Source organism: Giraffa tippelskirchi, chromosome 5, assembly GCF_054371585.1.
Source record: "Giraffa tippelskirchi isolate mGirTip1 chromosome 5, T2T-mGirTip1v1.2.pri, whole genome shotgun sequence".
NCBI lineage: Eukaryota > Metazoa > Chordata > Mammalia > Artiodactyla > Giraffidae > Giraffa > Giraffa tippelskirchi.
Window position 1 is genome coordinate 166,556,942 of NC_137279.1, and position 25,904 is coordinate 166,582,845.

Genomic DNA, 25,904 nt, shown 5'->3' on the forward strand with positions numbered 1-25,904 from the left:
GCTACCTCTAGCCGTGCGCCCCATGCCGCACCTCCCCCTAGACATGCTTGGCCCAGACTTTCTCCTGTATCTTGTAGTGCATGTACCGGCCCACGAGTGCTACCCTGAGAGCAGCACCAGGTCCCGGGCATCCTCGCCCCTGCATGGGGGTGGCAGTATGGGTTTTTCTGTATCACCTTCTCTGCAGTTGCTATAGCAGATCAAGCTCATCTCGGCAGAGGACAGCTCAGCCTTCAGTCCAGGCCCAGGGCTTGTTCCCATGCATGAGGACCAGTCTGTTCTCTGAGAGTGTCCCCAAAGCTCAGCTTTCAGCCTTGCACCAACAGTATTCTCTCTTAGTTTAACATCCTGGGGCCTGGCTATGGTGACCCCTCTGGGACTCTGCTCTTCTGCCTCTGCCTCTGGCTGCCTGCTATTCATGAGGCCTCTGTACACACTGACCTTCCGCGTGGAATGACCTGGCTTTCTGGAGCGCCCCCCCCCCCCCCCCACCTGCTGAACCCTTTTCCCACCCTGCTTCCTAAGCCCTTATTCAGCCCTTTTCCTCAGAAAGGCCTCTTCAGCTCCCCTATGTGAGAGTAGCTAGCCCTGGGCCCACATGTCTGCTGCCCATTTGGAATGTGTGTTTTCTGCTTCTCAGAGGAAACCTACTCTAGAACTCTCTAATTCCTCTAACTCAGGAAATCGAGGCACTGCTGCTGGTTTCTGGAAGGCAGGTGGGTGGGTGACTGGTTCAAGGCCCCTGAAGTCACATGGAGTCATTGTTCCTGGCTCCCAGCTCCACACAGCAGTTTTACTGCCTGTTCTTACCAGAAGCCACAGGTCAGAGCCCTGCCCACTTTCCATGCCTTCTGTCACCTGGCTCCCACACACCTGACCACACCCTCGACTAGTTATATTCAGATCTCAGCCCTGCCCCAGCATCCTGTACAGACTCAGGGCTGCCCCCTCCCTCCCCTGGCTGCCCTTTCCAGCCTTCCCCTTGCCTGAGATGCCATCTTCTTTCTCCTTTGCTCTTGTCTGCATCATCATTCATGGAGCAAACAGCTTGGAGGCAGTGCTGTCCAGTAGGAATACAACGGGAGCCACACATGTCATGTTAAAAGTTCTGATAGGCACATGAAAAAGGCATAAAGAAACAGGTAAAATTAATTTTAAGAATATGCTTTATATAGTCATGCGAATGTATGTCCGAAATACTGTCATTTTAAGACGTAATCAGTATAAAATCATTACAGTTATTTTACGTACTTTCTTCTCATACCAAGTCTGTGAGATCTAGGCCGTATTTTACGCATCTCAGTTTGAACTGCCCATGCTTCAAGTACTCAGCACCACTTGTGGCTGGGGCTTCCATGCTAAACCTGTGGGTGTGGGGAGTTAAGAGCATGAGGTCTGTAGAGGGGTGGGCTTGTTTTATGTTGTCTCTTGACTGTGCCATTTTATTAGCATTGTGGCCTCGGGGAGGGTGATGTCCCCTCTCTGAGCTTTTTTTATCTGTAAAAGCATGCACCCTCACCTCATGGGGTTGTCGGAAGAACTGAATGAATGGTTCATGCAAGGACTCAGCATAGCACCCAGCACATAGTATCGGTCATTGTTTATGTTGAAACAGCGACTCCTTGAGTGACTACCAGGGGCTGGCTTGGTGCCAGGACCTACCCCCTGGCCCCTGGGCTGACCTTCAAGGTAGTCCACATCGTAGGCCCTGCCTACACAAGGGCCATGAGGGGCAGGGAGATGGGCCCTCTCAGGTCAGGAGCTCTGGCAGGAGCACAGAGGAGGGAGTGGTAATCAGGAGAGGCTTCCTGGTGGAGGCACCCCTCCCCCCACCCAAGCTCACCCTGGGTCCCTCGGCCTCCAGAGCCCTCTGTGACAACACTGGCGCCCCTGCGACTCCCGTTTGCTAACTCTTTGTCCTGTGTAATTAGTGCGGTGTGCCTCCCTCTTGTCTCTAATTGTGTTGTACAGCATGTACTTTATTATATCAGGGTATAATACCGTGAGGCTGGCAGTTATCTTGCTCACTAATTGTTTTTGTGTGTCTGTCTCGTCTGCCCCGCTAGATTACCCGCTCCTTCTGAGCAGCCAGCACTGTCTCCGTAGCTTTTTGTTTCCCCAGTCAGGGAGGGCTGGGCATCAGGACCCAAGTTCGAATCCTGCACCCCCCACGCTGATTTGGTTTGGCTGCAGACAAGTCACTTTCCCTCCTCTTATGAAAAGCAGGGTGACACAGGGACATTTAAGCCCCATTCTGCCCTGACATCCTCTGATTTAGTGGATTTCCCTCCATAGTTTGAGCTTCAGTGTGCCCAAGGTCGTGCACGGTCCTTCTTGGCCTAACAAGTAACATACGGAGCATCCATGAAGTGCCAGCTGTTGGGAAGATCCTGATGAATGAGAAGATTTCTACCCTCAGGGTGCTTACAGTTTAGAGAAGGGAATGGATTTAAAGGAGTAAAACTGTCAATATTGTGTTTAATCATACTTGTGATCTGCCTTCATTTAGTGGATGTGAATACTTCGTGTGCAGCCTTGCCTTGTGCTGAGCACTGGAGGGGTGCCCTCACGCTTACCAGGTGGAGGGGAACACAGACACGCAGACACCCTCACGGGAAGGTGTCATCATGCACTTGGGGAGGTTGGGGGCCCTCCAGGGGGGTGTTTTACACCTCCTGCCCAGAGTCCTCTCAGAATCCAGAGAGCAAAGTACAAAGTTGGAACCCCCTTCCCTCCTGCGCTGCGTGGTAAGGCTGGAGTGTTTGTGCTGCTGCCTGACGTATATGATTTGGGGGAGGACACGAAACACAAACCAGATGAAGGCGCTGCCCGCGGGTGCCTGGGAGCAGGGGGCGGCCCCGGGAGCATGTGGCTGGGTCACCCTTTATAATTACAACACTGCGGCAAAGGCCCCGGAACCCGGGGTGGCGGCAGGCGGGGGATGCCGGCTTCCCATCTGCTCGGCCTCCTTTGGCTCTGAATGGATTAGTTCTGTTTGGGTTGGAGCTTACCGTTGTGTGTGTTTTTCATCCCCCTCCCGTTTGTTCTCTCTCCCTGGCCTGAGCGCCCGCTCAGAGCGGCGAGGGTCCCAGCGCGGGGAGGGAGAATTGTGAAGTGGCCATTATTCAAGCAAGAAAGGGAATAATTGGAGTTTGCGTTCTTCTGGGCTTCTATGGAAACTCGGCTGGGGGTGGGTGGGGGTGAGGCCTCAGGAGAGCGAGAAGGTGGGTGTCACTGTAGAAACTGGGGTATAGCATGGTGTGTGTGTCCGTGACCCCACCTGGTGTGGGGTGCCCCTTAGCTTAGTGGGTGCTGGGAAACCACAGTTGATCTGGGGGTGGTGGTGGTGGTTCTCACAGATGGGGCATCTGAGCGGCTCCAATTCATACCAGAGGATTCTGGTGAGGCTTCTGTCGCAAGCCACTGTTGGCAGGGAATGGGTATTACGGGCTGTGTGATGTGGGAAAGGACTCCGTGTGGGCCTGCCGCTGACCTCACCAAGGGCCCTCTGTCTGAGCCTGTTTTCCCAGTCTATCAAGTGGGGGTGGTGATTGCTATCATGCAGGCTTGCTGAGGGGGGAAGGTACGTGTGTAGGAGAGCTGGTGCCACCCGGCAGACACAGGAAGTGTGCAGTAGAGCCTAGGAGGACCCAGGTCTTCATGGTACTCCAGGGACACTGGGTACGTGGGGCGTTGGGAATGCCTGTGGACCCTGCTGGATTTCTTGTTGGGCTCAGGGAGCTTTTGCAGGTAAAGCAGGCTTTCGGGGAACCAACACTGGTTTTATACCTCCTCTTTGAAATAGAAGGTCCGTCCCTCCCATCGGTGGTCCCTCAGTCTCCACTGGGAGCCCTGCTGTGGAATGGATGTTTGGGGAGAGAGGGGTTGGGGGAGGCAAGGGAAGCGGGTGCAGTCTTGGCCTTTCAGAGTCCACATTCTAGCTTAGAATCAAAATTTCACACATGTGGAACAATTAGAGAGAAATAACAGATGGTGTCTGATCAGATGTCACCGCCCCAGACGGCCCCACCCCCCAGCAGAAATAATCCTCCTTTCTCTGGGATCCCGGAGCCGGGCGCAGGCCTGTGTGGTACCCTGCGTTGCATTGGTGTGTAATTGGTCGTTAGTGCCATTAGTTGTGCAATAGCGCATGTCTGTTGAGTGCCCCACATGCTGAGTCCTGTCCTTAGTCCTTCCACCTGTGTTGGTCCAGCAAGTGCTCAGGGCGCTTGAGTCAGCCGTCTCCACTCGGGGCCTCCAGGCTGACCTGTGCATCCCCTGCTGCTGGGCTCCGGAGCCCTTGAGCAGGTCTTCCTATGCTGCCTCTAGACCTCCCTGACACTCCATTTTCTTGGATGCTTGGTCCTGGTGGCCATCTCCTGAGTTGGGTCTTGCTGTAGGAGCTTTTGGCTGACCTAGAGGATGAAGATGAAGAGCCTAGCCAGCCACAGGTCCAGTGCTGCTAACCAGTAGTGTGATGTTGACACTCCCCTATCCTTCCTCAGCCTTTCTTTTCTTTAAAAAGCTGGGATTGGAGTAAGCAGTGTCTCCAGTGTTGGTTCTGAGACTTCAAGTTTCTTTTGGAGGTTGTGTTGGCCTGAAAATGCCTTTGGTGTGCCGGACCTTTAGCTGGGCCTGGAGATGCCTCATAGACCATTTGCCTTCTAGAATCTGATGGTCTAGTGAGAAAAAACGGACGTAAGCAGATGCTCATGGTGCTGCAAAGGGTCCCGTCACTGGATGTCCCAAGAGAATGCCCTTCTGGCTCAACCCAGAGGGCTTCCTGTGTGCCGTGGCTTTTTTTAAGTGGGTCCCCAAGAGAAAAAAAGAGGCAGAAGATGGTGACTGAAAGGGAAGAGTGTGATGAGAGCATTGCAGGGTAGGGGCTCCCTGGCGGTCCAGTGGTTAAGTTTCCATACTTCCAGTGCAGGGGGCACAGGTTTGAACCTGGTCGAAGAACTAAGATCTCACATGCTGCCTGACACCACACACACTCCCCCTCCCCCACAAAAAAAAGAAAAAAAGGTAGAGAGCATTCCAGGGAAAGGGAAGAGTCTGTATAAACACTTGGAAGCTTGAAAGACTTGCCATGTTCAGGAAGGAGGGCCTGTGGGGGTGGAGCTGAGACTGAAGGGCCCAACTGGGCAGTGTGCAGCCTGGAGCAAAGTCCTCCTGGGTTGTGAGCCTACCCATTAGGTCTGCTTGGGGACAGGAGGAAGGACAACAGGACGTAGATAGCGTAGATCCACAAACAAGGAGGCCAGTGCACTGGTCCAGGCTTGAGGAGCAAGTCCAGTGGAATGATGGGGAAGACATGGTCTGGGGTGTTGTATGGAAGCTGGGAATCAGCCTGGCCTATTGAGACCTGGCACAATTGGGAGGATTACCCAGACCCCCTTGACTGTCACACATTTTCCTAACGATTTGGTGCCCTTGTACCCAAGAGGGTGGGCTTAGGGGTGATTTGCCTCAGCCTGGATTTGCTGAGGACACTGGGGGAAAAAACCCCACCTCTATCCAAATTATCCAAAGAGTGAAAGCATGGTGGCATGTGGAGTGCCCTGGCCTGGTCCTGGGCGTGTCTGTCTCTTTCTGTGAGCCTTCATTTCCCTTTGGTGAAGATGGCAGGGGCGGGGGAGGCATAGGACTGGTGCCTGCGGTGCGCTAGTCCGCCCCCATGACTGCCGCCTTTGTTTCAGGGGTTGGAGGATCACTCAGGGCAGGGTGGCTCATTCTTGGCAAGTGGAGTGGAAAATGCCAGTGTCTTAAAGCGGGTCCCAGAGGGGTGGGGATGGGTGTGTGTGTACTCGGCTGGGTGTGCCTCCGAGCATCTCCCTCGGACAGGGCATCTGTGCTCCCCCAGCCTGGAAACTGCATGGAGTCCCTTCCCTTCTAAGATCTCATCTCATCTTCCCTATTAAACATTAATAATAACTGATCACTAACCCTCAGGAGGACTGAACCCCCAATACACATTGGGCAGATATTGCCTGTGTGTATGGTCTCCATGCATGTCCTTGACCCAGCGTGGCACCTACAACAGAGCAAAGCATGTGTGTGTGTGTGTGTTTTGTTGTTGCTACTTTGGAGCCACTGCAGAATTTCTCATCACTGCCAAGTTACTTCCTCGGGATATATTTAGATAGCGCAAGATGAGCGAGAAGTGGGCGACGTGTATTTGCACAGGGATGTTTGCACACGTTGACCGTGGTGTTTTTGGAGCCGATGTCCAAGAGCTGGCTCCTTGCTCAGCCCTTGTCACACTCTTGTCGGGGAAGGGCTGTGAGTAGCTCCTCAGGGGGATGGGGTGGGTGGGGAAAGCATGGGTGGCAGGACAAGTCTTCCGCGGCCCTCTGCCTTCTCCCTCCCATTGAGAATGAAGTCAGGGTCGGGGGTTTCAGGAAGAGTTCGAGGAGGCAGCTGGGAAGCCCACACTCTGCCCAGAAGGGCTACTGTCTCCTGCTGTGGGGTGGACACTGTTATTGCACCCTGATAAGATGAATATAATTACTTGGTTGTTTGTCTTTATTGGAAGTCATGGAGACTGCGTTGGCTCCCCAGGGTGGGGTAGGCAGGTCTGGCCCTGCACCCCTGCTCTAAGCACTTTCTCCCACTTCCTTCCTTCCTGCCCCCCTTTGCAGTGTGCCCCTCTCCTCTGAGTTTGAGTGTGTGCCATCCATATGGCAGCGTGGCGTGGTAGGGCCCAGAGTGGTCTGACTGCAGCCAGGGGGCCTCGGGTCCAGAGCGGTCCTCTCTGGCCTCCCCAGACCTAATCAGCTTACAGTGGGGCAGGGCAGTGCTCTTCTGTTATTAAATTCAGAGCCGTGGTCTGCATGATGGAGGCAACTTTAATGAGATTAGAAAGCTTAACCGAGAGGCCAATTAAATCTGGGCCCATACCTGTTTGGGCGGCTGTCTAAGCCCCGACCTGCATCCGGAGGCTTTCTGTAGGCCTCCTGGGAGCCTGGCTGGGGAGGGTGAGGGGTAAAAGACGCCTGCCCATCTAACCACCCCTGGACCTGGGGCAGCCCAGGGCAGAGGCAGAACCCAGGAGTTTTCTGGGACATCTGATCCTGGAGTTCCCCAAAACTGGATCCCTACAGGCTTCCTGCAGGCTAGGGAGGGTGGTGACTGGGTGGCTGGCAGAGCCCCCAGGTGATTCTGATGTGCAGCGAGGTTTGGGAACCAAGAATTGAATCCACCCGTTTTTTTTATAGACGAGGGAAAGGGACTCATGGGGGGCAGCCTGCCAGGGCCTGGCACCTAGCCCCGTGCCTTTATCACTGTAGTGTCCTCCTTCCTTCCCAGCCCCTTGGGTTGTCAGGGAACAGGGGATGCAGTTGCTCTTCAGTTCACACCCAGTTTTCTGTTTGTTTCTTCAAACTCCTGTGTCAGGTAGGCCAGGCAAGGAATGGTGACTTCCCATTACACAGATGGGCAAATTAAGGTTGAAGAGACCTGCCTCACACTGGTACCATCACTGGAAGGCCTGTTTGTAATATTAAAGTCTTTCCTTTCCATGACTGGAGTCTTCCTTTTGGTTCCCTCTGGAGGGGATGCAGTGTGTTGGTGTGTGATGACTGGACCCAGCCAGGAAGAACTGCGACCTTGTAAAGACACTTAACCATCGTGGTCTTCATTGGCAAGGTAGGTCAGATACGAAACAAAGGAGCAGGCTATTGAGAGGGCTAAGTGAGATCAGCTTCCTTTCCATGTCTTCATGATGTGTGGTGGGTTATTTCTGTTCCTGGAATGCGGAATCAGCAAGCTTTGGGGGACAGTGATGGGAGTGCTGAGAGGCTCTACAGGTGACCAGTGCCCACCTAGTCCACACAGGACATGGGACTTCCTTGGTGGATAAAAAGTGGAGAGAAGTGTTTAGAAGGAACGTCCATTCAACAGAGTAATTATTGAGCACCTGATGGATGTAGGCTGAGCACTGTTTCTGGGGGAAGCAGAAACCTTACTTTCATAAACTCTGTGAAGGAAGGCAAATTATTGCCATTTTCTAGATAAGACTGCCAAGGCAAGATGTCTTGGAAGACTCAGGTCTCAGACCTTTCCTGCCCTCCCCCTAGGATTGCGAGGCTGCGGCTAGGTCTGTTAGCAGAGAGGCTGGGGGACTCCTTCCTGTTCTAAGGTTCAAAGTTCAGGTTTTCTGGAGGCCTGTGGATTACCTGAAGCTGATTAAAAAACTCCTGTCTGCAGTGGAGAAAACCAGGCCTCAGCCTCAAATGCAATTAGATAAAAATAAAAGAAAACCAGACTGCTTTGGACCAGATTTGCAGCAGAGTGGGGAGTTTGGTCATCATCCTTCAAGGATGGTCCTGTGATGTCTATGTGGCTTACACGTTTCAAGCTAGGAATAGAACTAAGATTCAAATTCAGGTCTTTCCCAAGGTTTCCATGTTTCTCTTCTCCAATGATTGCTTGCGAAGAGGAACATGGAGACTTTGGGAAGATAAGGCCCCTCTTTGTCCCTTTTGACATTTGGATTTATGAGAGTATGTTCTGTTCTTTAAAGTTACATCTTTATAAAGGAGAAAAATAAAGAAGACATTTCCCAGAAGAGCCAGGCCTAGCTTTGTCCAAAAGCGCTCTCACAGCCCCCAGTCATTCAGTGGTTACTGATTATTGGACATAGTTAATATTTGAATTCTACTTTTTGGAACCAGTAGTCCTGCAGGGAAATAGCTTTGTCCATATGATAAGGCCAGGTAGAAGGTGTTGTAGGGGTTACAGAGTTTTATGTTGACTTGCAAGGGGAAAAAAAATCATCCTGCCCGGTGCCCAGGGCAACCTGAGGGATGGATGGGTAGATGGATTAGAATGGCAGAAGCCAGCAGGGAGGCGGGCATTCTGGGTGGAGGGATGGCATGTGCAGAGGCTGGGGACCAGCATGTGCTTCTCAAGGTTGAAGCTTGGTATCCATGAAAAGAGGAAGGTGAGAATGGGAGGAGGAGAGAGGCTGAGATGAGATCCCAGCCCTTCCATTATCTCCTTGTTTGCATTAACTCATGCCAACTCCAGTAAGGTGATGTCTTTTATTGGTCAGGGCGTGGGTGGGGGAGCATCTCAAGATGGGAGTGAATCGCCTGCCTCTGAATTAGCCGGGGAGCTGGGGAGCCGAAGCTCCTCCCTTTGGTCCAGTGCTCGGTCTGTTTACCATGGCAGCCCTTGGTTAGGAGTTCATTGGTGTTGAACGTTCCATCTCAGCCCTTGTTGAGAGGGTTGCAGGTAGAAGCAAGTATCTTCTAAAATTGACTTTTAGCTCATGAACCTACTCAGGGCCTTTCATGCTTGTTCTGTGCTGGGAAGCAGGGACATAAGAGGTGGGCATGGGTGGATGACTAGGAGTTCTATAGGTAGATAAAAGGATATAGGTGGATAAAGCAAAGGTGACAGGGGAGCTTGTTGAGCAGAGAGAGTAAAAGTAGCATGAACAGTGTCCTGGGGGGCCTGAGACTTGCTTGATGAAGGGCTGGAGCTGTTCTCAGGACATGGTAGATAGAACAGGGGTGCGGCCAGAGGTTCTTATAGGCTCAGAGAGCCTGGTCATTGCCCACCCTCCCCCTTTTCTCAGCGTCTTATCTTTCTCTTCTCTCTGCCTCTCTCAAGTTCTTTTAAGTCAAGTGAGGAGTTGAATCAGGGAGGAAGAGGAGGATGCATTCTGACCGAGTGAGCTCAAGGCTTGCTCTGTGCCATGTCTCTTGATTCCAAGAACCATGTCTTTCTTTTAATCTATGATTTGGAGGGTCCAGCTGCAAAGGGCAGTTGTCAGATTGGCAGTGGATTCCTCTGTCTATGGGGCACATTTTCTGGGGCACAGGAAGGCATCTTAGGGGGAGACCTCTGCCTTGATGTCTTCCTGAGTTTCTGCCCAGGCTCAGGAGCACACCCCCAGCCCCCACCTCTGCCTGTCCCCAAGCCCTGTAGGTAGTAGGCAGGTTCTCTGGCCCCTCTAAGAAGCGTATGGAAAAAGTTGCTCTTTCGGCCAGCGGAGCAGACATGTACCTTCAGGGAGGCTGAGAACCAGAGCATTCAACCTGTCTTGAGAGTGAACAGCAGGCTCTGCTTTAGGAATGGAAGGGAAGCTCCACCACCAGGGCTGGGAGAGGCAGCTAGGTCTTAGCAACTCAAAAAGACTCTTCAACTCATACATGGTCCTTTCACTGCACCCAGCCCCGTGGCCCCAGGCTTGACTTCGTCCAGTGGGAATGAGACACAGTGGCAGTTTAACTCTAGAGGCCACCCCACTCCCTTGCATTTTTTTGTCTTTCTTGGAACCAAAGATGCTTTGCCTAGATGTTAGCTCAAGCTGTCTTCACAGCTGTCTTGGGAGGGGAGGTGTAACCATGATCTCATTTTACTGACCTGACCGTTGACTCCAGAAGAGGCCACCCAAGTCATCTGCCAGGAGGGCAGAGCTGCATCAGTGCCCAGGTTTTCTGAACACCCGAAGCTTGGATTTCATAGGCAGAGGAAACAGCCTGTTCTAAGATGTGTGTGGGCATAGTGGGGTGTGCATGCATGTGTGTGTGTGGCGGAGGTGCTGTGTTTGGAGGGGAGAGGATAATTATATGAGTTAGCTAGTCTTGCAATTTGACCTTGTAGACATGGTGACTATTCTTGATAAGCAGAATTTCTGCAAGAACTTTATTCATCCAAAAAATATTTACTGAGCCAGCACCTTCTCTATGCTGTGCACACCATTCCGGCCCCCATCCTTGTGAAGGCAGCTGGCTAATTTAATAAGAAATTAACAGTCAGATGTGACAAGTGCTGTGATGAGGAACACATGGAGGATGAGGAGGTTTTGCCCAGGAGGAGAGAGTGAACAAGAGTGTTCCAGAGAGATGGACCAGCCTCCGCAGAGAGATAGTTGGGCATGTTCATCAAGTAAATTTGGGTGAAAGAAAGGCCTTGTAAACCAGAGAGTACTAAACATATGTAGTAATAATAGGTTATTCCTTTTCTGATGGACTTAAAGAATCTAAGTTGTTGAACCCTGATGAAGGTCTCTAGAAAAGACCTTCCTTTGTGCTTTCAATACCATATGGATTGATGGGGAGAGTAGGGGTGGACCACTGAGAAATCCCGTGTATGGGTCAGAAGTCTCAGTAGATAAGGTCCTCTGGTCCCTTGGAAGCCTTTGACCAGTTAGGTCATCTCTGGTTCTTCCAGGCTGGGCTCCTGGCCCCGTCTCACTAGCAGGTTTCTCACTAGGATCCTAAAGGCCGAGTGTGTCCTTGGGTGCTCTGGAACCATTGTGGCGGGATGCTAACAAGAAAGCCCTGCTTGTGTTCCTGGCAGACCCTCAACAAGCATCTGTGGACCTCTTTGTGATAACCTCTGAAAGGCAGCCCTGCCTCGCCCTGCAATGACTCTGGCTAGACCTCAACAGGCTGTGGAGCGAGCTTGCAGACTGGGCTGTGTCAAGGACTGAAGCAGCCTGGGTCTTAGTCCATGCCTGACCTACGTCTTCAGCCCTTCCACGTCACTCTTGGAGCAAACTGAATAGCCTATCACCCTGAGAGGGCCTCCTGCATGCCCACCAGAGTGGGCCCTGTTCTAGAATGCTGCCAGGCAGCGAGGGATGTGGTGTGTCTTTGAGGGGCTGATTGCTGTGATCACAGAATTTGAGTCAACCAGACTGGCTGAGTTTGGTTCCTTAGGGACACTGGGTACCAGAGCTGTTACCGTTCCTGCCTCAGAGACACAAACACATGTGCACACAGACTTGCCCAGAATCTGAGACCTCATGAATCCTCTTGTCGAGGGTGTTAATGTTTCTGTAAAATGAACGTCCTAGTCCCCTCATCTCAACACTACTCCCTGAGTCTGCTCAGCACCCCAGGGCCTGGGAGCAGGGTGAGAACTGGGAACTTTCACAGTCCCATCCAGTGCAGCAGACCTTTGTTGTGCACCTACCGGGTGCCTGATCTAGTTCTGGGAAGGCTTCCTGCACCTGCTGCATTTAGGCTTGAAGGACAGGTAGGGCAGCAGGGGAAGCCTCAGGGAGGGCTCGCTCCCAGCAACTGGAGTCTTCACAAGAGGAAGAAGCCCTCGTTGGCAGCATCATCTCAGGGGGGCAAGGCAGTGGGTGAGGGCAGAAGGGACTGAGATCTGCCCACCCTGGACCCTGTTGTTTTGTAAATGAGGCACCCAGGCAGGGAGGGGATCGTCCTGTTCTCAGTCACCTAGCTAGTTTTTTGGAGGTTGTCATTGAGAGTGAGCTGCAATGCTCCTTTGTGTTACCTAAAGAATTTGGTCGAGGGGAAGGAATGTGGACTTGGAAGTCAGGTAGATCTGGGTTCAGGTTCCAGGGTGCTGCTTTCCGGCCTGTGGAACCGTGGACAGATCAACTCTCTGAGCTTCAGTTTTCTGTAACATAGAGATGCTAATGCTACCCGCCCCCCTGAGGCTTTTTGAGGGGATCAGAGATAAGTAAGAAAGGGCCAGGCATTAGGAGGCACCTGTTTTGTCAGCTGTTGCTGTCCTGTCATTCCTGTGGGCAGTATAGGGAGAGGGGGAGGTGTGGCCAGAGCGTGCCATCTCCCCTGGCTGGAGCCCTCTGCCTGATGTCATGCCTCTTCCCCATGTCCTGGAGGACCCAGCTGTGGTCCCAGCTACTGCAGCCCAGCTACTGGTGACCTCACCTGGCAGATGCCTAGGAGCCCTCAAGACGAGCTTCTCCACCTTCAGTCTGCATCTTGGGCAGCACGGCACGTGCGCTGGAGGCAGGCTGACACCTGGGCTTCAGGCAGGAGAGCCAGCAACGCAGCCCCCTGTCTGACAGCTGGGCATGGAGGGCTGTCCGAGTGGACAGCAGTGGATTCTAAGTGCCCGGCTGCTCATGGGGTTGTTTGGTTCAATTTCCTTTGCATTGTGACCTACATCATTCCTTATTTGCTAAACCCTCTGAGCAGGCAGCAGTAATAAATCAATTAATGACTCCGATGAATCGTTTAATGGCTGACAAAATAACAGTAAAGCCAACAGCTTGCATCTCTCCAACGGTACCGAAGGACGCTGGTCGACCGGAGTGGGGGACGAAACAGAGACTGTTAGCTAAATGAGCGCAATTAATACGCGCTTTAAAGGCTTAGGCGGCATCTGTTCGTGCAGCCTATGCACCTGCATTCCCGGCTCCTTCATTTGCACCCCCTCCCCAGCCGAATATAAACTTCCCCGCTTGGATGTCAGGGGACCCGGATGAGATTTTCAGGCTGTGCACCTCATCCTGTGATGACGGGGGCTGAGCTGAGGGAAGGTGACTCTGTCCCCCCTGAATCTGGTGCCGGTGAGCAAAGTGTGCACCCCGTTTCTTGAAAGGTGTTCTGAGGGCCATTCCTTTAATGATTTCTCTTAAACTTAAAAAAACGGATGTTTCTAAAGCGGGTGAGTTTTTCTTCTGTGCACACCTCAGTCCTGGCAGAATTAAGTTGTCATTGGAACTGAGAGTGTGTGCAGGCCCATGCCAGGGAATTTTCCACTTTGTAGAAGCAACTGCCAGTGTTCTTGTTAAGGAACTGTCACTGGCCTACTATGACATGTTTGCGGTTGTAAGAGGCTCCTTTAAGACTGTGTGTGTGTGTGTGTGTGTGTGTGTGTGTGTGTTTTGCTAATGGTGTAAACCAGGGTCTGAAGCTCATCTCTCTTTAAGAAGAAAATCAGCATTGTACAAACAGCGTGCTGTTGATCCACTCCACACTGTTCATTTGCAGGGGGGACCTCTTGCCTTTAATCTCCCTTGTCTCACGTGTACACACCTAGGACCCATGCCCTCTCCTGTGCGGCTCAGCTGGGGAGATGTTTGCACACAGGGGAGGGCACCCTGGCTGGCATCTACAGTATAACCAGGTATTAATTACATGGGGCTCCGCCTCTTACACAGACGATGCCCTTTGATCCAGTTCCCAGAAGAAGCAAGTGCTTCCTGGGTTGGATGGGCAGGGCCTGGTGGGATGGTGGCCGTGACCTTCTCAGCACAGAGAAGCCAATTCCTCTTCCTCTTGAAAATGGTCTGATTGGGGTGCCTTTCTTTCTTTTTCTTTTTTTTTTAAAAACGAGGGAGGCCGCTCCTCAGCAGACTGGGTTGTGTCCCACCAAGGATGCTGTCTTCTGCTGGGCCCCACCCTTCCCACGCCCTGGCCTGCCCTGTGTTCATAGAATCAAAGAAAGCGTGTGTGTCTTCCACCTGGTGTTGTGTTGCTGGCTCAGGAGTTTGAGCCCCTTATCTGAGGAGTCATATTTGGGTTCCCCATATACCCCTGTTGAGGGTAGAGGCCTCCCCGTAATAGACGATGATGAAGGGCTCAGGAAGGGAAAGTGAGGTGCCCTTGTACCCCAGCTGCTGGAGAACAGAGGGGCTGAGCATAGAGCCTGGACCTCTTTACCCTCCGGCAGCATCTTTAAACGTCAGTTTCAAAGCTTAGACCAGAGAAGCCAGAACACAGCCAGAAGGTCTGGGCTTGACTTCCAGTTCTGCCTGTACTGAGCTGAGTGACCTTGGACAAGTCCCCGAGCCCCTGTTTTCTCATCTATAGTCCCTGCCCAGTCGTGCAGGAGAATGGGGAGAGAAACTGGATGAGCTGCACCTAGGTTAGCTGGTGAGCTGGATGGGCAGCCTCCTCCCCCTTCTGGGGGAGGGGATGTGGGTAAGCCTCATGCCCACCCCGTCATTGAGATGGAGTGGCTGGGGAAGGCGGAGGCATGACGGGATTTATGCTCTGAAGGAGAAGCTGTCAGAAGGCTTGGTTCCAGGGGAGGGCTAAGATGACAGTAATCTCTCACCTTCCTATCACCTCCTGCATCTCCAAGGCTTGCTGTCCTTTAAGGCCCTAGCTTGAGTGCCACCTCTTCCATAAAGCCTCCCTGATCCCCCTAATCCCCGCCTCACAGCGCCCGCCCTGAGCACTTTCCCGCATCCCTCAGTTCTCCTGTGGAGACTTCATTTCATCCCCTGGACCTCACGGGCAGAGCCGAGCCTCTGTCGTCTCCCACCCCAGTGGGCACAGCATAGCACATCCCTGGCGGCCTGGAAGCCAGCGTTTGCTGAACACAAGGCAGTGTAGAAAGCACTTCTAACCTTTCTAAGCTCCCCACCTACCTTGTTTCTCCTTCTCTTTCCAGGGTAATTTACCAGTTAGATCCAACAGACTCTTCAGTGAGATCTTACATTCCTACACACAGGCACACACAAGCATGCACGCACTCTAAGTGGACGCCAACTCAGTGAAATACTTGCCGGAAGGAGCAGTTAGAAGGCCAGTCTACTTTGGGAAGAGAAAAACATGTGGATGATCTCAGTTGTAGAGAATGCCTTGTGCTTACCTTATGTTACTATGATCTGTTGTTTCTTTTCATAAGCTCCGAAAAACACCCAGAACTCTGCTTTGCAGGGACTGGTGGCAGGGCGGATAGGGGTGCATTATTTAGGTGTCTTGGACTGAAATCAGAGGTGGAGGGACAGAGAGACTGAAGTTAGAACACTTAGGATAATGCACTTCTCTGGGCCTGATTTCTTACTGGTAAACAGCAGTGACACCTTCGCAGGGATGTTGAGAAGTAAATTGTACCCGCTTCCCTCTCCCCAGGGCTCTAGGATCAGGATGAAAAGGCATTTGCTACTCTCTGCCTGCTCTCTGCATTCCTGCATCCACCCTCACTTTTCAGGAGATAGAAATGAGATGGGGATGTTAGGGAAGATGCTCTGGTGTCAAGACAGCCCGCACCTGGGCCTGACGGCCTGGCCGTGCAAGCTGGGGCTTTTGTCCCTTTCTCAGGTTGTGTGGCCGAGAGCTTGGTGTGATGCCCACTTAGTTCGCTGTAGCAGCAGGACCTCAGCCACCTCACTTGGAACTGAGCAGAGGCCTGCGGGGCAAGAAGGCTCACCCGAGTCACACAGCAGGTGGTTTATAGCCGGACCTGGAACCCTGATCCCAGGACCCTCCATCCAGGGCTCTTCTGTCTCCTGATAATCCCCAGGAAATACCAGGTGGTGCTGGGTAACATAGCTCCCCCCTTTTTAGAGGGGAGGCTGAGGCAGTCCCCAAGGCTCTGTTGTGGCCAAGCAGAGACGAAATCCACACCCTCTGATCCTGAGTTGCGCGTGCACCATGTCGCCGCTGAGCCACCCCAAGGTGATGTGGCTCACTGCTCCCAGAGGCTCTTCACTCTGATGCTCGGATCTGGAGAAGCTTTCGGCAGCTCGGAGCACTTGTCCCTGGGCCCAGGGCCATTCCTCAGCGGCGACAGGCGAACACATCCATTCTTCCCTGCATGTGACGGCCCCCTGGCCGTTTGGAGGCAGGGATCCTGTGTTGCTCACTCCCCTGTGTCATCCAAACCTATTTTTAACGCCAGCCGGTTCTGTCTCTTCACGTAGCAACAGCTCTGTGTGTTTTTCCAAGCTGCAGAATTAGAACCTCTGTTCTCCAAATGGATTCTCTTCTGTGGTCTGCACACAAACCCAAGAGGCCTCTTCCTGAACCTTCTGCTTTTGCCACCCCGCTTCTCTCTGTCTTGGCCTTTCTATCTGGGTGATGAGATTCTCTCCGTTCCCTTAGCTGCATCTTCAGTCTGTTGATGCTGCTGAAATTCTCTCTAGGAAACTTGGGGGAAAAAAGCAGAGACGTTACTTTGCCAACAAAGGTCCGACTAGTCAAGGCTATGGTTTTTCCAGTAGTCATGTATGGATGTGAGAGTTGGACTATAAAGAAAGCTGAGAGCTGAAAAATTGATGCTTTTGAACTGTGGTGTTGGAGAATACTCTTGAGAGTCCCTTGGACTGCAAGGAGATCCAACCAGTCCATCCTAAAGGAAATCAGTCCTGAATATTCATTGGAAGGACTGACGCTGAAGCTGAATCTCCAATACTTTGGCCACCTGATGCGAAGAGCTGACTCATTGGAAAAGACCCTGATGCTGGGAAAGATTGAAGGCAGGAGGAGAAGGGGCGACAGAGGATGAGATGATTGGATGGCATCACTGACTCGATGGACAGGGAGGCCTGGTGTGCTGCAGTCCATGGGGGAACAAAGAGTTGGACACGACTGAGCGACAGAACTGAACTGAGGAAGCTTGGCCCAGAGGGTCCCAGGTCACCCCTATATTTTGCAGAAAATGTTGAATTTTGAATTGTGAATTCTGTATTTTGCACAGAATACTGAACCCTCTGACCTGATGACACCTGTGTAAACATACCTCCCTCCCTGGAATATGAACTTCTCTCACAGGCCTTCATTTCTCGGAGCTGGAGTGCCCCTGTCCCGCCCAGGTGTCCTCCGCTGCCCAGCTGTGAGCACACCACCATACACCACATGCCCCTGGTGTCCTGGCTGCTTGGCCACGTGGCCTGTGTTGAGTTTCAGTCAAGGAAGGCTGTACTTGGTGGTTTCACATGTGGGCCCCGTGCTGCTACATGCCTGAGTATTGGGGTGGGGCGAGGAGGGAGGGGATTTGCAGAACAAAGTTCCATTTTGCAGCCTTGTAAATCAGTCAGGAGGGGTTGGCCGACCTGGCAGGAGTCCTACCATTCACTCTGAGCATGTTTTTATTCCGTTTTCCAGGAGCTTCCTGCGCATAGAACTATTTTTTTTAAAGAGAGTAAAAATGGGTGGGGGGATTCCCTGCTAGTGGGTGAGGCTAACTGGGGGTCTCAGGGTAAGGCTAGAAGGTCCTGTCTTATAGGGAACACCCCCCCCACCAGGCTCTGATTCTTAAAGGAAGCATGAATGTCACCTACCACAAGATACTACAAGATGTGAAGTGGGAGGCTCCTGGGAGCTTGTCTCTTGATCCCTCTCGACTGACTCTGTTCCTAGAGTCGCATGGGACTCCTTGCTACGGATTGAGGAAAGGGCCCACATCCAGAACTTGCCAAGTCTGTTCATTTGTGGAGCCTTGGGTACTCTGGTGGTGTTGGGTGAGTTTATCAGGCATGCACTGGGATGCCTGGCACGGGGTAAGAGGTGTCAGGTAGGATTCTCAACTGTCCTGAGCTACTTGGTCTTCTGCTGAGATCTCTTCCCTGTTGCCTTGAGCAGCAAGCCCAGGTTCCCTCATATGGCTTTCAAGGCTCCTCGCTGTCGCTCAGATCCCAAGGCTGCAGGTTTGAACCCTGCATCTCTAGCAGGGTAAGGGTGGAGGGTAGAATGTGCTTACTCTGGGGCAGGGGTGGTGTCCAGGTCTCTCCTCACTATTGACAGCGGGGTTTGTTGGAGTGGCATCCGGAGCACACAAACAGAGCTGAGGGGCTGCAATGAACCCCTAAGCCCCGGTGGTTGTGTAGCCATCCTGGGGTCATAAAGAAACCCTGCTCTTGAGGGTGAACGTTGTAGGATGAGCCCTCCTTGGAAGGCTCCCTGGCTGTGAACAAAAATAAAATACTTTGCAGAGAGGGGAACTTTTACAGCTTCAGGCAGATGTCTGAAGGCACTTCAGGCTTTCCAAGTGGGCTAGATCCCGGAGACTTGGAGGAGGCAGCTGGCTGCAGTGGGCCACACCAGTCAGTGCAAGGCCTGTTTTCTATTTGGAAAAGAATTTTTAGTTAGTAAAAAAAAGAAGAAGCGTGAGTTGCCAAACTGCGTGCCCAATTTGATTCTGCCTTTTTTAGTCCATGTATGCATATATGGATAAAGGTTGGTGAGGGGAGCTGTTGGGGGTTGCGGTTGGTGCAGGGGAGAGCCCAGATGTCATGAGCTAGCTATTATCTCCAGGCTTTGATAGTCAATAGGTTTGTAGGTGGTGGTGAAGTTTTGACCTCTTCAGAGTTCTTTTTTTGATCTAATTCTTGTTTTTAAAATGCTTATTTAGTCTTAGGTGGGTCTTCGTCGTCGTGCCCAGGCTTTCTCTCGTTGCTTCTCATTGTGATCGCTTCTCTTGTTGAGGAGCACGGGCTCTAGAGCTTGGACCTCGATAATTGTGGCACAGGCTTTGTTGCCCTGCGGCTTGTGGGATCTTCCCAGACCAGGGATGAAACCCGTGTTCCCAGCATTGGCAGGCGGATTCTTAACCGCTGCACCACCACGGCACTGGAAGTCCTAAGAGTTCTGTGATGAATGGGGAAAAGTTAAAATTTAGGGTCTTCCTTCCTAAAATTTAGGAGCTGCTGTTTCTAATTCCTGCCCCTGTTAAGTGTGTGGACTGGGTTGGGAGAGTACTTTGGAAGAAGAGCCCCAGAAGTCATCTTCTCTAACTCCATCATTTGACACCTGGCGCAACAGAGGCCCAGTGTGAACAGGGACTTAACCCGAGCCCACGCGGGAGGTCTCTGGCTCCTGACTCCTTCCTCCCCTACTCCAGTGGAAGAGTTCCTGGGCACCTACTATAGCCCCAGCGTGCTGTCAGCCTCTGTGAATGTCAGGGGGTTTTGGTTTTGGTTTTGTGTTTTTAGAGAAAACTCACATGAGACACTTTGCTGAGTGCTTTAATGGAGTTCTAACTCCAAGTTGGAAACCACAGGGAGAGGCTGATTCCTAGCAGTCTGGAAAGGCCTGGCTCCAGATGGCCAGGTTTGGGCAGCTCTTTGAACAATAAAAGTTGTAATTGTTTATTGAACACCTGCTGTATGCCTCACATTGTGCTGGGTCTTAGAGATGGGTAAAGGTGCTGTTGAGGTGTGGGGATGAGGGCAGCGTCATGTTGATAGATGTGGGGTGAGGTCCCTTGGATTGGGTTTCGTGTGCAAGACTGATTTCTTAACCCTCTTGTCTCCCTGTGACACTGGTTGCTGCTTTCATTTTCTTTTTTGTCCTTTTTTGCCCTTTTGAAAGTTTTCTATTATAAGTTCATATTTGTCTCAAAATCAAAGAAAGGCAGTAACTGTCATACTTTAAGACACAGAGTTAAACACTGCAGAGCTACTTAATTTTGCAGCCGAAAGAGCGTATAAAGGATAAGTTATCACCCCAGCTTCCTGACACCTGAGCCACCACTAACATGGCCTTCCTTTCACTGGAGGGTAGCAAATGTCCATTTCCACCCAGATGTCAAAGAATTATACCTCCCCCTACTAGAACTGTGGATTTTCCATCCCTAACATTCAAAAGACCGTGGACTTCTGATCTTATAGGAAGAAGAGATTTTGGTGTCAGGGGAGCCTTGTAAGGTATGCGCCCAGTTCAAGATTTGATTTAAAAGTTTTTTGTTTTTTCTCTTTTAAATGATAAGATATCTCTATGTTACATCCTTAATATACAAAGAGCTCATGTATATCACTAAGGAAAGATGTCAAATACCTAAACAGCAAACAGCATGAATGATTTGTCATTTGTTTCACTAAATGGCCAGTATAAACCATTTTAAAAGGTTAGTGATCCAAAAGATTAAGTTAAAATACCAAAGAAATCAAAGAGATACCATTTTGTAACTACTAAGTTAGGAAACACTGATGTAATGCCCTGTTAATTAAATTAGTTGAATAATGATATTAGTCTCATTAAAAAATCATGTTTTCTTTGACCATTTAATGAGAGTTGAAGTGCTTATGATATTATTTAACAAAAAACAGTGACTAATTTTCTTTTTACTCTGCTGTGTCCTATAATAGGAAAGTGTTTTATATTAAATGAAAAATGCTAATTTAAAGAACCAAGTTGCTGAAGCTTTCCAGATCTTTCTTTAAAAGCCACGCATTGTTTCTGAGCTGAAGGCTGAGGAAGAGTAGATCTGGACTCTCTGAGGAGATAAGTAGGAAAAGGCCACCTTCAGTCTGCTCTCCACACAGACACTTGTTTTCTCATCTGTGATGTAAGGGTGCTTGTGTCTGCCTTGGAAGGCCGCCTGTGGGTTCAGGGAGAGATGGTGTGAAAGTACCTGGCTCGTTCTGAGCATCAGGCCAGACAGCCCCTGCCATCCACCCTGCCCAGGGCTGGGCCATCGACTCAGTCTTTCTCACACTGTCTTCAGGAGCACCATCTTTTCCATCTTCACCCTGAGAACAAGTCAGTATCACATTTGTTGAATAAAACATATAATCAGGGCGAGAGAGGGGTTTGGTTTTCCCAAATGTATCACCTGCCCTTGCCCACCTTTCTCATCAGCGTCGTTGACCCACCCTCCTTGCTTGACTGGTGGACTTGAATGAAAAGATGAGTAATTTGAGAAAGATCACCTCCTAAGAGGGTACCTCTGTTTTGGAAAGCTGTCAGTTTTCCTCCAAATTTTATATACATATATAAAAGAATTTTTTTATTTTGGTAGGAAGATGACTGGTATAAACGATAGAAGTTTGGTGGGATAAGTAGATAAAAATAAATCAGAAAACTTCCACTAAAGAATTGAAGATGATAAAATACATTGTAAAACTCTGATCGTTAGAATGGACAGAATTAGGACAGAATTTTTTAAAAGCTCAGAAACCGTCCCATGCTTTTGTAAGAATTTTTGTCTCTGATTTCAAATGAGTGGAAAACTTGGACCAAGCCAGTTGACCATTTGAGGAGTAAAATCTATGTTCTTTACCAAAATAAGTTGCCGAACGATTAAAGAGTTAAGTGTAAAACCGGTCTGTGAAAGAACTTGAAGAAAGTATAGGAGGATGTTTACCTCACCCCATTTAAAATTAAAAAAAATTTTTTTCTGCTGCTGCTGTGGAGTAATTGTTGGCTGTAAATCATGAAAAGTTGCATTTTCGCAGACCAACCAACCGCAAACAGTGCAGCTAATGGATAACCTGGCGTAGTCCCTCAGGCAGCCCTCATCCTAGATAATACCCGGGGCGGGGGGCTCAACCAGGGCTGGGTGGCTTCTCCTCCAGCCTAAGGAGGTAGGAAGGGCAGAACCTGATATTTTGGGGGTATTTTAACACATTACAGGATAGTTGGCACACTCTCTTTACAGAGAAGTTTGCTTTTCTGTACACCGAATCATTTTGGAATGTTGGGCCAGAGAAGCCAGCCCCATCCCACGCTATTCCCTTTTACCTGGGGTCTGTTGAAACAGCCACTGTGGGCCTCCTGAGTCCTCCTCATTTCCAGATTACCAGCTTCCCTGGGTTACAAAACACAGACCATCCCATTGCTTAATCCTCCCCAACGCTTAGGAGCAGATAGGACTGCAGTGCCTGGAACCTAGTGCAGAAAGCTGAGTGGTTTGCCACGGTCGCCCCTTGCTAGTACAGGCAAACACTGTTTGAACCCCAATATATTGGTTCCCAGGGCTGTCTGTTTTCTTGCTCTATGTGGTGTTTTTGGGGGATTCATACAGTTCCTCATTCCCTTCGCTGGGAGTTAAGAGTTCTGGGTCTTGTTTTGTGGCTGAGGAAAGGGCAGGAGAAGTGACTTCTTAGAAGTGGTGACAGCAGGCTGCAATCGTTTAACAGAAGAGCATTCTGACCCTGAGGGGCTTACTGTCGTCCCAGAGGACCAGTCAGAGCCCCCGGGGGGACAGTTGGTGACTGGGTTTCAGAGGCTCAGTCCTGGTGGGGTTTGGGGACCTTCGAGGTTGGATTTGGGCTTCCTGCGGGAGCAGCCCCTGGGAGGTGTAGAGTGTGGCGGGGAGCAGAGCATGGGCCCAGGTGGGCAGTCAGGCCCGGGGGCTTCTCTCTCAGCTTCACCCGCCCGTGCAAGCACGGGGCCAGGCACAGACACGCCGGCCTTGTGAACAGGTGGGACACAGATTGTCTGGAAGGAGGCCAGGCTGGGGAGAGCAACGTCTGTTCACCCCTGGGACGCATTTGTTGAGGCAGATGTACCAGGTAAATGCCGGAGGAGCAGCATTTGGAAGAAAAAGTAATGGCAGTGCAGCCCACCTCCTCTGTGGCACCCAGGACCCCGCCAGGGCCACTGACATGCCTGACCGCCTCTCCCATCTCCCAGGCCTTTCCCAGCTGGTCTGTCTGTAGAGTCACTAAGCCGTGGATGTTCATTGATCTTCTGCTCTGTACAGCATGCCAGCATCTTGGCAAGGGCACCCCCATTCATGAGGCACCTCGCCTGCCCTGCAGAGGCTTCTTCAGAACTAAAGCAACCAAGTGGGGAGGCGGGGCTCACTATCAGCTACTGCAGCTTGGAAGGGTGTGTGCGCGCCAGTGGTGGGCATTGTCCTCCCCTTCTGGTGGTGGTGGTTTAGTTGCTCAGTCATGTCTAATTCTGCAACCCCACGGACTTTATGTAGTCACCAGGCTCCTCTGTCTGTAGGGTTTAGTGATGAGGAAATGTAGGCTCAGAGAGCTCATCTCTTACCCACTGAGTGACAATCCTGGGAAGGTCGTGGTGTTTTGGGTGGGTTGGGGGGCCTGTGGAGGACGTGGGTGGAGAGGGTGGAGGGGGCTGGGAGTGAGAACTCCCTGTCTATCTACGTGGATGCAGCCTCTTACTTTCCACCCTCTTGTCTCCGCAGAGTGCAGCAGCTGCCCCAAGCCCCGTGCTTGGCAACATTCCCCCCAACGATGGCATGCCGGGAGGCCCCATCCCTCCGGGTTTCTTTCAGGTACGTGCTGGGCCCTTGGCCCTGTGCTCCTTTCACTCCAGGCCAGGCCCCCGGGCAGGCGGGAGGGAGGGAGAGAGAGAGAAGTCAGTAGCAGCTCAGTTTGCCATGGTCTAAATACAGTTGCTTCATGCTGGTTCAAACCCTTCCCTTCCCATTCCTCTCGCCACCCCTTCCAAAAACCGAGGAGGGGAGCAAAGAAAGCTGGGGAGCAGACACCTCCTGCACGTGCCGTGTCACTCCTGCCGGAGTTTGTTTTCCTCACACCAGCTTCGCGCTCACGACACAGCCCGCCCCTGGTCGGGAGGCGGTGGGGCTGCTTCCAAGTCTTGTGCAGAACTGTCTTTTAACAAAAGGCTTTTTTTTTTTTTTTAACAAAACAAGTAAACTGTTCTTTGTTTCTGTTTTGTTGCTGCTGCCATTGTCATTGTTTACTTTGCCTGTCCAAACTACAAACCTTAGGCATAATCTAAAAAAACCAAAAAAACCCACCATCCTGGCAGGTCTGGGAATCCTTTCCCTCTGGTTAACCGCTTGATTTTTTCCAAGTGTGATCACAGAAGGCGTCCCACAAGCATCTGTGCCCATATTCTGCCCGCCAAAGGCAAGAGCCGCGCTCATGTGGGTTGAGAGCCAGGTCTTCTTCAAAAGATACCTTGTTGGGCTCTTGGGTTTGGGGAGACAGCTTTCTGATTTGCTGGGTGAGTACACCCGCCACACCCTCTGCGCCACCTCTTGCATCTCTGTTATCCCCTCTGGGGACTTGTTTGATTGAAACCATATTGAGACTGGAAAAGGCCATTGGAGAGGGATTGGCCTGGGGGCTGGAAGGAACTTTTATGATGGAGCTCTTAAGAGTGACATGCTTTCAAACCTCTCTGCAGCCGGGTTTGAGAATCTGCCTAAGGTCCACACACCTTTTGAAAGGTTGGTTGTTGTTGTCTAGTCACCACGTCCTGTCCAACTCTTTGTGACTGTAGGGGCTGCAGCTCACCAGGCTTCTCCGTCCTTCGCTATCTTCCGGAGTTCGCTCAAACTCATGTTCATTGAGTCAGTGATGCCACCCTTTGAAAGGTTAGCTCTTCCAGATAAGAATCTAGAAAGAGCTGTTATATAGAAAAGAAGACAGAGATTTCTCTGTGAAGCCCAAAAATTCAAAACTGGGACCAGGGAGACACAGTCTGAGGAGACTGTAGCTTGGTGACAGCCAGAATTTCACACTGCATGCATCCAGCAGTGGGACACTGGTTGCAGGAGGCTCCCTGGCACTGGAGGAATCTGAGCAAAAATGGGGCAGGTGCCTCTTGTGGGTATTAAGGGGTTTTCCTCCCTGGGTGGGAGATGACCTAGAAGACAGATCTGCTTTGCAAGGTTTCATGTTATGGTTGATGTTTGCTCTCAGGAGAGGAGGGTTAGGACATGCTGCTTACCTGCCAAGAAGGGAAATCAGTGAAATTTGGCTGTTCTTCAACAGAAAACAGAAGGTTGCCCACCAAGATGGCAGTGAGAAAAGTATAGGGATTTAGGGATGGAAGCTCAGGGTATTGAATGGCCACGCATGTGTCCATCTGCGTTCCTAGCATACGGTCCAAACTGGGGCCTTGTCTCAGGGATGGAAGTGGGTGTATAGGCTCCAGGTTAGACCAGACCAAGCACTGCCTGGGGTGAGGCTTGGCATGAGGCCACAGGGACTGGGAATAGGGGCCAGACTTACAAGAGAGAGTGAGATGTTCAAAGCCTTGGAAACCCGTGGACCCAAGAAAGACAGGAGCTTGAAGGGCTACTCCCTGACAGGGTCTTCCATGCCAGGGGGCAGCCATCTTCCCAGCCACTGCAGATGGTGTTCTGCAGCCAGGTGGTGGTCTTTCCCGTGGTGTTCTCTCGGGTTGGAACTTCTCTCCCAGGTTCACGTCCTCTCCAGAGATGCTATGGCTGCCCTTCCTACAGTGCAGAAGTGGCTTTCCCGTCTGGTGGACAGAGACCACCCAGATACACACTCCATCTGTGTGCACCCCTGTTGAGGTTGCTTGCTGGCATCTGGGTGCCCAGTGTAGGCCACGGTGGCAAGAAGAGGGGGACAACAGCCGGCTGGATTTTTTTAAGTAGGCTGCTGACTTCTTTTTTGGCCTGAGTCTGGGGCAAGGAGAGGTCTGCTTGCTATGTGGGCAGCTCCCAACTTCCTGCTTTGATACAATGGTCCATGGTTAAGGCCTAATTCCAGACATATTTCTTATGCCCTTGCCTGTGACGTTTCAGGGGTATGTGGTCAGAAAGCCCAGACTTATTCCTGTCCTTATTTAGCCACTGGCAGGTACCATCCAACAGGGGTAGCTTTGGACCACCCCCACCCCCCACCACCACTCTTGACTTGAGGTCTCTGATCCTTAATCAGGATCAACCATCAAGGGCTTGCTGGATCATTGAGCAGGGGCCTGTGTGCCCCAGCCTCTCTGCTTCTTGGCTGACTTTGG

General features: G+C 51.4%; 1 protein-coding gene across 29 annotated transcripts in view; it reads left to right on the forward strand.

The window, feature by feature from the left end:
- SSBP3 (single stranded DNA binding protein 3) overlaps positions 1–25,904 on the forward strand; it is a 168,446-nt gene that overhangs the window by 94,937 nt on the left and 47,605 nt on the right. For 24 of the 29 annotated variants that reach the window (XM_081493049.1, XM_081493046.1, XM_081493047.1 and 21 more), the window contains one exon: positions 23,347–23,436. The exons of the other annotated variants lie outside the window; for them this stretch is intronic. In XM_081493049.1, coding sequence (XP_081349175.1) covers positions 23,347–23,436 — 90 coding nt within the window. The remainder of the gene's footprint in view (positions 1–23,346; positions 23,437–25,904) is intronic. 29 annotated transcript variants of the gene reach the window in all.